The 13,773-nt window shown below is 36.3% G+C and overlaps 1 protein-coding gene across 6 annotated transcripts in view; it reads left to right on the plus strand.

Moving 5' to 3' along the window:
* The window catches only part of FBXL4 (F-box and leucine rich repeat protein 4), a 66,962-nt gene extending 54,492 nt beyond the window's left edge, over positions 1 to 12,470 (plus strand). For 4 of the 6 annotated variants that reach the window (XM_079780416.1, XM_079780415.1, XM_079780417.1 and 1 more), the window contains 3 exons: positions 2,474 to 2,545; positions 5,553 to 5,865; positions 7,508 to 12,470. In XM_079780416.1, the coding sequence (XP_079636542.1) occupies positions 2,474 to 2,545; positions 5,553 to 5,865; positions 7,508 to 7,671 (549 nt within the window). In that variant the 3' untranslated portion in view covers positions 7,672 to 12,470. The remainder of the gene's footprint in view (positions 1 to 2,473; positions 2,546 to 5,552; positions 5,866 to 7,507) is intronic. The other 2 variants (XM_079780419.1, XM_079780420.1) reach the window with 1 other exon arrangement.
* The last annotated feature ends 1,303 nt before the right edge of the window (positions 12,471 to 13,773 follow it).

The following is a 13,773-nucleotide window of genomic DNA, read 5'->3' on the forward strand; positions in this document are numbered from 1 at the left end:
TGCATGTAACTGACAAAGATTGGTATTCAGCATAAAAAGAGAATTCCTACAAGTCAAGAAGGAAGAAACAATCTAATGGAAACATCAGTAAAGAATATGATTAAGGAATGGCTGCGGAGGGGGAGAGGGTCAATTAGGGAAAAAGAAGACATACGTAAAACTTTAGACACTAAAAAAAAAGAATATGATTAAACAGTTTACAGAAGAGGAAATATGACTGGCCCATAAACATGAAGATTTTCAAACTCACTAGGAATTATACTAATGCAAATTATACCATTCCATACTCATCAGACAGATAATAAAAAGGATGAGAAGACTATATGTTGGCAGAAATGTGGGGACCCCACACTCTTACACAGCTGGTGGAGTGTCAATTAATACAATCACTCCGGAGTGCTATTTTGGAAAATCTAATAACGTCGGCCACACATAAACACCTGGAAATTCTTCCTGTAGTATGTGCTCTAGTGAAATACTCTTCTATAAATGCACAGGAAGCACTATAAGAATGTTTATTCTAACATTCTTTGTTATGGTAGAACTTGTAAGCAAACTAAACATTCCTTGAGTGAAAGTGTATGCTGTATTATATTTGCATAATGGAATAGTAGACAATTAAAAAGTCAGAACTAAAGCTGTGAGTATCAACATGGACAAATCCCTCACAAACACTGTTAAGGAGGAAGCAGAAGTACATGCATAATAAAATGCCGTTTATATAAAAACCATGGAGAACAATATTATATGCTATTTATGGACACCTACTGTATAATAAAATTATATAATCTTCAGGCATGTTTTTAAACACTGAATCCTGATAAAGGTTACCTCTGAGGAAGTATGTGAATGGATGGAGAGATACACAAATAGAGAAAGATAAGCCAAGAAGGCAAAACGGATGTTTGTTATATGGACTCTATACTTGTCTGTATATTTGAAATTATTTGTAATAAGTAATTTAAAAATACATTACCAAACAAGTTCCATGATGAAGTGTGTGTGTGCGCACGCGTGTTAATTTAAATTTTCTTACAAGAATATGTGGAATCCTCTAAAAATTCTCTAATATGTTCTGGATCTTGCTCATGGGAAAATCTTACAAAGCATCATTGTTGTAAGGATCTGATACTTTAGTAAAAACAAACCATGTCATTTCCCCATCTGTTAATAAGTTAAAATAGCTAAGTATTATGGAGAATCTGAAAATTAACTTACCTTCATATATCTCTTCTATTGCCAACATTCTGAGAGCTACATGGGATTGCCTTTTATGTTATAAGTTGTGTTAAAACTTAAGCATGAAATCAATATAAACTTTTTTCTTAAATTTAAAGAAACACCCAACAGTGAACCAGTCTTAAGTCTAGTATCTCTCTAGGGCCGATTATAACTAGGGTTATTTTATTTTTGCCTTACGTTTATTTTATCTGAAATATTTCACTACTTTATTTTCTTATTGAAAATCTTATTTGGGGTCGAACCGATGTTTTGTATTGTCATTGACATATTGGTCATCCTCTCCCCAATTAATGTTTTTCAGATTCTGGACACTTGCAACAGATTAAACATAGGTTTTATAGTATCTTAACTTTCTTAGATATGATTTAGTTCAAATGTGTAGAAAGAAATTTTGCCACAAAGTTGGAGTAGCCTTTTTCTTCATTTAGAATATAAAAATTAGAAATTTGAATGTTTTGCATTGTTTTTTACAAGTTTTCATGGCAGACATGTCATCAAATGAAGTTATGACTTTAGAAATATTTTAGTTATCAGGATTATGTCACAGTCTAGCATTTCTTTGGCTTTCTTGAGTGATGAGAGTGTTTCATTGTATTGCACAGGATAGATGGGCTGAAATGGCAGGAACATAACTAGAAAGTGCACGTTATATATGTTTCAGTCAGCATGTTGCTAGTGACAGGTGTTCAATGGTTGTTGGGATCCTTGTCAGTGGAGAGAATCCTTTGACATTAAAGTCACCAGCTCAATCCTGATTTCGGGCAACTCTATTGGCAGTTCCATCAGGCTGCTGCTGATCGGTGAATGTCAGAGCTGCCACTGTTCCTCACAGTGTCACCAGCCCACTGTGGGTTTTTTTTATTTGTTTGTTTTTGGACGGGGAGGTTGTTTAGCTTGTCTTGTTGTTCAGCCTTAACCAGACTTTCAAATTGCTTACGTTTGGGAAATGAAATGAGAGGTCATGGGGAATATAGGTATCTTTAGGGCATGCAAAACCACATGCAGAGTGACAACTTACTTGGAGACTGGTAATGATTACCTTGACTCCCAGCCAATCAATGGTGGGAGCACCTGGGGACTCATTAAATGGCATTTGTGGTGTCTTGTAACCTAGGTTTTGAGCTCTGTTTCAGGAGAAGTAGTGACAGCCTTTAATGTCTAATTGACCTCTTCTCTTTGTTTCACTTTCTTTCACTTTCTGTGTTTGCCTCTGATGTGGTCCCTGGGGCAGCAAACAGCACTGCTCAGCATTTTGAACTTCTGCTCAGAGCTTCAACACCTCAGTTTGGGTAGTTGTGTAATGGTAAGTATTTGAAAATTCGTTATTCTCAGTTGCTCATTCTCTTTTTCTTCCCTTGGGTGAATTTTTTCCTGACTCATCCCACCCCACCCCCACCCACAGCTTTTCTGATTTACAGTTAACTATTGGACCCCACTTTCAAACATTTTTCTTAAAGTGGAGAGTATGTCTTTGAAACGTTGACATTATTTAGCCACGAGAGCAAGAAGGAGAAGTATAGTGTGGCAGAAAGAGTTTGGTTCTGCCTCAAGTCAGATGTTATTTCAGACAAGTTATCTTCTTCTCTGGTTTCTATATAAAATAAATGATCAATCATACCCAAATGTCAGTAGTTGAGTGAGTTTTTCACAAAGCTTAATTAATTTTTTAAGTTCTGAGATTATTTCTGGAAATGTTGATGATAGTAGATTTATTTTGTGTTTTGTTTGTTTGTTTTACTGGCCTTACTGGGTCAGATAAAAGAGTGGTTATTCTGTGTTGGAACTCAGGTGTGTTTTGTTTGTTTGTTTGTTTTTTTACTGGTCCATGAAATCCAAAAGCCTAGGGACTGTATGAGTAGATAGTCTCTACAGTCCTTCCAGATTTAAAATTAGTACTTTAGGGGTCATTGAAAGAGCTCATGGGATGAGTGAAATCTTTTTCATCTAAATTACATGACTTATAAATAATATTGACACTCAAGGGACTATAGAATTCTTCGTTGTGTTTGTGTGGCATGCATGTATGCTCACATTTCCAGGAAATGCATCTCCCAGTATAGTTGTGAGCAATCCATTCCTCTTCAAGGCAGATTTAGAGGATCCCCAACTATTTCAGTTTTGCATCCACTTACTAGGAAGATCAGAATAAGCAGGATGGTTGCAAGATTCCAGAGCGGTTCCTAGACTTGGCATCAACAGGGACAGTCACTGACCAAAAAATAGATCCCATTGAACATCTTTTAGAGCTCAGCAGTGGCTTCAGAGATGCCTCAGGGTTTGGCAATGTAGGCTAGAGAGGCCAATTAAAATGACATATTAGTCTCCATGTCCCTGTAGTTTTAAATTCTGGTGATTAGGCCTGATTAAAGCCTAACTATGGGCTCAGGCCCACCGTGGTCTCTGGAAACAGTGTTGTGAGCCCACTAATTCAGCCTTAGATTTTCCTTCTATTAATATGTAATACACTATGGTAAATGCTCTTTTAGAAAAATAAGCTACTTTTAAATTAAAGTATGTAATTACTAATAAAATATTGTTACCATTGATATTTGTTGTCAGGAAATTAAATATTAAGGACTTGACATTAAAGTTCAGAAATAAGACTAATATTGCTACTGCTATCCTAATCAAAATATTTCATGCCTGCCATAGTTCTTACTTCACAGCAGGTCTAGAGTTTACCAGGACAGCAACAGAGATAGCTCTTCGTTGATACTTTAGTACTATGTTTATCTCAGTTTCTTTTCTGTCAATTGACTAAAAGGTCAGTTTGCTATTTTATTTCTGACTATCAAAATAATAGCAATCAGAATCATGGGTTTCAGAAAGTTTTGAATGTTTCTTTCTAAAGAAGAAATCTCCTGCAGTTGCTAAAGACCAGAGACTATCACCACTATATCTAGTCCATAAGCCTTAGGTTCTGACTCAAGATATAGCCCCAAATCTGACTACTTCTCCAGTTCCTCTGTTATTTCCTTAACCCAAACCTGTCATCTCTCCTCTAAGCTAGTGCAGGCTTTTTCACTGGGCCTCCTCCCCCATTCTTATCCACCATAGACCCTCTTTCAGATAGAATAAAGAAGGATTTTTGTTTGTTTTCATATAAATTATATTTGTTTCTAACCCTCCATTGATTTCCTTAGCACTTAAAGTAAAAATCAAATGCTTTCATGGCCTAATGGCCTGGCCCCAGCATAACTCTCTGCCCTCCCAGCCTGTCCTGTCTTTCACTACCCAGGCCCACACCGATCTCTTTTCTGTTCCTGGAATGCACTGAGCTCACCCTGGAGGTCACAGCAGCACCTCGCCCTCCCTCAGCTAACTCCTGACTCTCCGATTGCTCTCACATCACCCTCTTTTACTACCTTCACACCACTTACCACTCTCTGAATTTATTTTGCTCATTATTTGTATGTCTTTCCCAAAAATGTGAACAGAGTGTTTGTTGGTTCACTGTTGTTCCTAGCATCTGGAGTGGTGCTGGCGAGTAGTAATGGAGAATATGATTAGCAAATAAACAAAAGGAAATTATCTGAGTGTTTGTTATTTTGTTTCCTTTTGACTTCTGGTGACAATTTTGATACCTGATTATAACAAAATCAAATGAACCTCTTAAAATGTAAGCACCTATTTAAAGAAACATTATTAAAGCATGTAAAGCCCATGAACTTAAATGTTTAATCCTTGGTTAGTAAAGGCTTATCCTGTGATATTGAGCTAAATCATTGGATACCTCCTGTAAATGACAGTGATTAACATACATAATCTAAGTTTTGTGTGTGTTGTATATCCAGTCCCCAAATGTCTACTTTTACCCAAAACTAATATACTTATTAGTACTATCAGATACTATTCACATACTGTTTTAGAGCCTAGTAAAGTGTACACCTTTATCAGGGAGATCTTATGTATCTCCCAAAGTTGATTAATTATATCTAAAATATAAGAAGCTAGACCTTGTCATCAAGTAGCAGCAGCAAGATCAAACTGGGAGGCATCCAGGAACAGCTCAGAATCCTCAAATTCTTCATGAGAGACTGAGGGTTTCAAACTGCTTTGGGATTTCATTCATTAACGTCCTCTGTCTGGAATTCTGTTAAATAGATTTTTAAGTAAGTGATTACTCTTGCTGTCTTATGAAACAGTGGCAGGTCTGTGAGATGAGTGGGCAGATCTATATTAATGAGAATGTGGGTATGTTTACATGGAAGCAAACAATAGGGGATGATTAAGAATGTTTTAACTTGCTCTCTAAACTGTTCGTATTTCTGAGCATAATATGTGAAAGATGGGAATTATTTGACTTCCAGATTGAAGACTATGATGTGATTGCCAGCATGATAGGGGCCAAGTGTAAAAAACTGCGCACCCTGGATCTATGGCGTTGCAAGAACATTACTGAGAATGGGATAGCGGAGCTGGCATCTGGGTGTCCGCTCCTGGAGGAACTTGACCTCGGTTGGTGTCCTACTCTGCAGAGCAGCACTGGGTGCTTTGCCAAACTGGCACGACAGCTCCCAAACTTGCAAAAACTCTTTCTTACGGCCAACAGGTCTGTGTGTGACACAGACATTGAGGAACTGGCATGTAATTGTACCAGATTACGGCAACTGGACATACTAGGTAAGGATGCAATATATCAGTTTGTTTTAAAGCCTTGACATAAGAGCTGATCTCAGACTTTTTGCAAAAAAAAAAACACACACCAAAAAACATAAAATTGGTTACAATAAAAATTTTGTCCTGATAAGACTGCTTGGTTTGATAGGAAATGCTCTGGAAGTCTAGGATGGGGACCCTAGCCCAGTTACTTCTTCACTCTCCAACTTCCTTCCCTGGCATTCTTTTAGGAGCTTCTAACTCACCAGGAAACTCAGATTGTAATGACCAAGACTGGCAAAGATAAAATAAACATGATCCTAGGTAAAAACAAAACAAAACAAAAACCACATAGCCAAGTGTCTTAGTTGACGTTCTCTGTTCTTACATAACAGAAACCTACTCAAGATAGCTTAAGCATAAGAAAAAAATTATTATGAAGATACATGTGTCTCCCTCGGGTCCCATCTCCCTCAGAATCATGCAATGGTAAATCCAGCATCAGTAGGAGCTTGCTATGGTCCAACCTCAGGAGGGACTGGAAAACCATCAAAAAGCTGGGAAGCTATTTTCTGTTTTCCCTTCCTTTTCCCCTGCCCCCATCCCTGCCTCTGCAGCTGTATGCACACAGTCTTTTATGTCTGCTTCTCGCTTTGGTTTGCCTTTTTCTTTCGTCTTGCGTGTTATCTCTGCTTCTCTAAGTAGACATGGCCAAATATAACAGACCCAACCCAGTTCTCCATGTCTTTAGTTTGAGGGATCTCTGGACACGGAAGGCTTTACTGAATTCCAATGATAAATTTTCAGGAGAATCTTTATTGGTTTGGTGAGGGGCCAGTCACAGCCTGGGTAGCAGTGTAGTTGCAGCTTCCACAGCTCATGTCAGGGAGAGGAGGAGAAAGAAGTTCTCAGAAAAAAGGCCTGGGTTAACATTTCAGAAACTGTAATCCCCATCCCAGTAGACGTATTATGTAATACAATTGTGATATTTTCCCCCTAGTAAAGCTGTAGTTAAAGAAAGGCATGTTCCAACAGATGACATCTTATAGCCTAGTGATAATTTAGCTTCCATCTGAATATCCCATAATTACTTCAAATTTAACATGGGCTAACTAGTACTCATCATCTATCATCTGTTTCCAGTACTGCCATTTTACACCCACCACTTGCCGTAAAACTTACCAAGTCGTGTTGTAGTTAATAGCCTTCAACCCTGGTCACTGAGTTCCTTGAATCTCCAGTGCTTGAAACAGAAGTTTCTACAGGGTAGTTGCTCAGTAATTGCATTGCATGGAATTAGAGGTTGAATCTAATTGGAGGTTGTAAGCATAGCTGCTATGGATGAAGAAAAAGAGATTCAAATGGTTTTGAACTGGGGTGACAGAAATAGGAAAGTCTGGAGGAGCTGATTAGAAGGGGCAGGAGGTGGGAATGAGGATAGTGGGTAAAGTGTTGACAGGAGATGCCAAATTGTCTGGGAAAATTCAGTGTGTATTTCTTTACAGGACTATTTCTATATGAAGTCTTTTAAGAAATGCTTTTAATTTTTAAAAAGCAATTTATTTGAAGTGTATTTTAAACAATCAGTAATAAAGGGACTCTTTATCAGAACATTATATAAATATTCTATTTAAAGTGTTTTATGTGGTTTTGTTTTTTTGAACAGGAACAAGAATGGTAAGTCCGGTGTCCTTAAGAAAACTCCTGGAATCATGCAAAGATCTTTCCCTACTTGATGTGTCCTTCTGCTCTCAGATTGACAATAGAGCTGTGCTCGAGTTCAATGGGAGCTTTCCAAACGTGTTCATAAAAAAGAGCTTTACTCAGTGACTTAATGTATGTTCTATAATAAAATCAGTGTGCTTTTGTGGGGTTATATGTTAGAATTGATTTTGTTTTGTTGTGTTGTGTGGTTTTTATAATGGTGGAAATGTCTTAACCTATTAAGACATTTGTAGTTTTAAAGAAAAATATGAAATATTATGAAATACAGATAGGTATTGCCAAATACATATGTTAATTCATGAGAAGAATATGATTCTCATTTAGCATATTTATCACTTGGAAGGCATTGATAGAATTCTATTACATTCCTTCTCCTGATAATTTTCTTTTAGCATGTTATTACATTGCAGATTAATCACTCCCAATTGAAGGTTAGGTTGGGGCTCCTTGATTTCACAACTAAATGGTTATTGGGAAATGGAAATTTCCTTTGTACTTGCATCAGGGTCCAAAAAATCCACTTGGACCTATAGTTTGAGCTTAGAAAACCTGATGCAGATTTATGTGAAAACAGAGAGCTCGCTTATTGTCTTACGTTTTGATAGCACAGGAAGTATATAAAGCAGCTTGATGTTACTTCATAATTCAAACAATGTAGTTGTCATCAGAATTACATAAGTATGTTTCATATATAAACACTGTTTAGCTCTACTCCCAGAACTTTCAATTCAGTAGAATTTGTGATTCTAATAAGTAGTCAGTCAGGTGCGGTTGCTGGTGGTGGTGGTCTGAGGGCTCCCTTTTGAGAATCACGGCTCTAGAACTTTCCTTGAGTCTGGAGGCTTTCCCTGAATCCCAGTGAATCCCACATACAGTGGGGATAACTGTTCTCATTATGCTGAACTGGTTAAATTTTGGGTTGAATTAATAAAAAAGCATTGTCAAGTCTGCAACAAAAGCTAAATTCCGAAGCCCTTTAGTGTTTCAGATAGTGGTTGAGGGTATTTCTTCTCCTTCAGAAAAATTTCAATATCAGCTCTGAGCTCAAAAACAATAAAACTACCACTGCTAAGCCAGCAAATTGCTGGGTGACAGTACTAGTTGAATAACACAAGATTGAGTCAAATATATTCCACAAAGTACCTGCTGATAAATAATACATAAATAGCCATGAATTTGAACACTTTATATTTTTATAAGCTTTGTAAATTTGACCAACTAAGTCTTCTTTTTGCTCCACATGTATTTTTACCATCACCAGTTCTAACACATCTTAGCAAATTCTACTTCAGATTGTCCTGAAACCATGTTTTCTTAACTTCTTAGAAAATATTCTTGCCTTTAATTGTTCCACACATAGTACTCATGGACACTAACTCTTCAGACACTTCAACCTTGGCATTGACTTATCAAATAAACAACAATCACTAGGTAGTATCAGTAACATCTTTGATTCATCAAGAACCATGGGAAACCACTCAGAATCATTTGATTTGCCTTGTTTGTTTTTATTGACTACATTGATGTTCCCAGTGTTCTCAATTCTTTCAAGCAACTGTTCTTGACAAACAGCTAATAGTCTTAAGCAAGTTTATTTTGGATACATCTCTTCAGCTGATGAATCAAAAATAATGTAATGAACTTACCATTGGTGAAAAGGCTTTCTTTGCTTGGCTAACAGATGAGCCACTCCGAAACTTACTTTACAGCTTTATTTTCATTTTTGTAAATAAATTCTGCTGTGATGAGATACCTTGTTTTAATTTTCTAATTTCTCTGGTCACTGCATTCTGTAAATTGAGAATACTTAGTTTGGTAATTCCAGTGTGTGTGTGTGTGTGTGTGTGTGTGTGTGTGTGTGTGTGTGTATACATATATATATATATATATTCTTTCAGAACAGCTACAGTGTCACTGCATGTTAAACAATGCTTTGCCATCTAATGCAATAACAAAATAATCCATCGTTCACTGTGCCTTAAACTTAACATGACACTTGAAGTTCTCTCTCTCTCATATTCTGACATTGGTATGCACTGAAAACTTTAAAATGTTGTGGTATGACAATCTATGTGCCATTCAAAATGCTAGTAGTTATAAACTGCATCACTATAATTTGTAACGTGCTAGGCAGCAATGCAAAGCAATGAGAGCACCATGTAGGTCTCTGTTGCAGTTACTCAGCTCTGCCATTGTAGTGTGGAAGCAACCATAGACAATACATACATGAATGCGTGTGGCCAGGGACCAATAAAAGTCTATTTTCTTATGGACACAAAAAGTTAAATTTCATATAATTTTCATGTATCACAAAATAATCTTCCTTTGATTTTTTTTTTGCCATTAGAAAATGTAAAAAAAACATATTTAAGGGGCAGACTGGGTTTGGGTTGTGGAGTGAATTTGTAACACCTGTTCTAAGATATTTTCAAATCAATTAGTAAACCCATGTTTGTCCATTCCTAATTTTATAAACCATGTTCAAACCTGTTCTTAGCCTTTATCTTTCTCATTTTACCATTCAGATTTTAAAATGAAGTACAGTATTTTATTGACTTAGAGAAAACCAAACTTGTTACCATAATATAAGAGTTTTGACATTTTTATGAGATATATTTGATAATTGTATATATTGTATACATTTATATTAATAATTGTCTATATTAAGGTATACAAATTGATGATTTAATATACATTTACATTGTGAAATAATAACCACATTCAAGCTAATTAACATTTATCTCTTCAGATAGGTATTACTTTTTTTTTTGTAGTGACACTTAAGATCTACCTTCTTAACAAATTTCAGTACAATAAAGTATTGTTAACTATAGCCACATTGTTATGCATTAGGATTCCAGAACTTACTCATCTTACATAACTGAAACTTTGTACCTTTTGATCAACATCTCCCCATGTCCCCCTCCCTCAGTCTCTGGTAACCACCATTATACTCTCTGTTTCTATGCATGTGACTATTTTAGATTCCATATATAATTAAGATCATACTTTGTCTTTCTGTGTCTGGTATATTTCACTTAGCACAATGTTCTCAAGGCTCTTTCATATTGTTGCAAATGTTAGTATTTCCTCCTTTTTAAGGCTGAGTAATAATAATCCATTATAATGGTATATATAATGGTATTCACACAGACACATACCATATTTATCCATTCATCTGTTGACTGACATTTAGGTTGTTTACATAACTAAATGTCTGAATATGGGAGGGTAGGTATCTCTTTGAGATCCTAATTTTATATATATATATATATTCCCAAAAGTTTGATTGCTGGGTCATATGGTATTTTCTTTTTAATTTTTTAAGGAACCTCCATAATGTTTTTCATAATGGCTGTACCAGTTTACATTCCCACCAACATTGTACCAGGATTTCCTTAACAAGAGAGAACATGCAGACTATCCATTAAAATTTGAAACCAGATGACCCATTGTTACTAGTATTGTCAACTGACTTAGTTTTTTATAATTATTTTATCTTAGCATTTTGGTAAGATAAATGATCTTCCCAGTGGCTAGTAATAGATAAAGACATGCCCCTGACTTCTGTGAGCACAATTACAGGAACCTCTCAATTTAAATTGCTTGAAATACGACCCTAAAAATACACATTTAGACAGTTAATATTCTTCCTTTCCTTTGGAGTGATTAGATTTGAGCCAATATATAACAAAAAATTGGCAGAAGTATTGTTATTTTTTTGGTGCTTTCCAGGAATTAACTAAATACCAAAACTCGTATTTGCAAGTGTAATAATACTAACCAGGGAGTCAATAAAAATTACACTTGGTTACCATATACTGTATGTTAATAATGAATGTTTGGCTTTTCATTTTCTACTTGAAGGTATTAAAAGAATACTATTAATGACAGTCATTTTCATTTTCACAGCCATTTACACACATTTATCAGTGCTTCATCTAGTTCCCCAGTCCTCTTTAGCACATTTAATATTGGTACTTCAGAAGAGTGTTGGTTTTTTTTTAGCCACTATGAAAATTTTGTCAGTGACCCTTAACAGAATATTAGCTATTGCCAAAACACTATTTTAGCATCTATCATTTTATACTTGGAGCCTAGTTCTCTAGCACTACATTAACGTCAATAAACAAATGAGGCGATGTTTGCTAGCAATAGGTAGAAGTCAAAAGGTAAAGGATAAATTAATCAGAGATAATGATATATATTTTTTATAAATATGAAAAGAGACCAAAATATTTCTTTGGTCACAGCAGAAATAATGTTAAAATGTTTGCCTATAAATTAATTTCTGGCTTAAATTTTAGTATATTTGAATACTATTAATGGTTTGAAAGAAAAAAGGTGCCATGGCCAGTGTGACTCAGTTGAGCGTCATCCTGGGCACTGAAGGGTTGTAGGTTCAATTCCCAGTCTGAGCACATATCCAGGCTGTAGATTCAGTCCTGGTGAAGAGGCAAGCAATTGATGTTTCTCTTTCACATCATTGTCCCTCCCCCATTCCCTTAAACTCCTCTCCCTTCCTCCCTCTCCAAAATTAATTAAAAAAATTTTTTTTAAAGAAAGGAAAAAATAATTGTGACATTTTAAGAGGAAGATTATTATCAACTAGTAGCCCTGCACACAAATCCGTGTGCCAGTAGCTTGCTGCCGCCCTCCAGTAGCTCTCCGCCTGCTGCCCCGCCCTCCTGTAGCTCCCCCCGCCCCCCATCATAGCTTGCTGCCCTGTCCCCTCCTGTAGCTCTCCGCTGCCCGCTTGTAGCCAGTAGCTCGCTGCTGCCCTCCTATAACTCTCTGCCAGCTGCCCCGCCCTCCTGTAGCTCCCTCAACCCCCCCCCCCCCCCCATAGCTTGTTGCCCTGCTCCCTCCTGTAGCTCTCTGCCGCCTGCTTGTAGCTCGCTGCCCCACCCTCCTGCTGATCTGTGATCCAGTCGTTACGCAGTAGGTCGTTAACGCTTCACGGCATAATGACCATTTGCATATTACATCTTTATTATATAGGATGTATTTGGTAAAGTAAATTAGTGCAGTCTTGGCTATAAAATTTTTAAGGAAAAATGTAAAAGCAAAGCAGATAAATTGAGTAGGTAGTCTTTCTGTTACAAGTGGGAATCTGTACAGTGTTTTAAATTTTATTTGTATAAAAATGCTGTTCTATATCTAATGGTTTTCATTGTTTATATTATTTTGTACTTTAGAATAATAAGATAAGCTTGAGTATCTCATTAGCTCACTTTCAAAATGGATCATGTCAAGACACTGCTGTATATAATGGAAGGTTTGAGTAAATATGTTTGTGTCACAGCTTCTATGAAATGAGACGAGGATAAGCCTGGAAGATGAGCCATCATCTGTGCTCTGAACACTAACAATCCATCCTCATGTTATGAAATGACATCAGCTGAGATGCATTTTAAACTCTAAAATTACACAAGTCTGCAATTAAACTACTAGTAAACTGAGTTCACACTGTTATTTACTTCTTTCTCCTTTCTCTAATTCCACCAAATCGGATTTATTGACTTAAAGTTTGGTTTGTCACATAAAACAAACCAAAATTTGATATAGTGTTTTCCTACTTTTACTTGTAAGGTATCATGTACTGTGGTTTATTTGATTTTTGTAGAAGCCAGTTCTTTCATTACTAATTAGCTCCTAAGTTGTCTCACAGTTCTTAGTCATGCCCAGTTTGCTTTTGGTGAGCTAGAGTGGCATAAATGGCAACAAATAAGACACATTCATCTATCCATTTAGTTCACAATAATATAGACAACAAATAAGTATTGACATCTGTGTCTAGGCACAGATTGGGATGGGGGATGGGTTTACAGAATGCATGTCTAATAACAGAGCAATTTTCAAAAATTGTTAGTGCCAAGAAAAAATTCTGTTATGATGAAATAAGCATGGGATACAATGGACTAAGCAATGTTAGGCATATTTCTTTACTGCTGAACTTCAAAACCAGTAATCTAATGGACATTGTGAAGGTGAGATGAGTTAAGGTCTGTAGTGTTTCCTAATTTTTGGTGGAATGCCTGTCAATGTGCTTTTGAAAACTTTAGTTTCTCAGAACACAGTTTGGAAGATGCAGCTAAGAAGCACTAAATGGTATATTTTGGAAGGTATTCACTACAGTGACTTTTAATATACTTGCTAAAGATTATGCATTGTAATTTGTTCCTAACAGATATTTTAAATTTATTT

Source organism: Cnephaeus nilssonii (assembly GCF_951640355.1).
Source record: "Cnephaeus nilssonii genome assembly, chromosome: 9".
NCBI lineage: Eukaryota > Metazoa > Chordata > Mammalia > Chiroptera > Vespertilionidae > Cnephaeus > Cnephaeus nilssonii.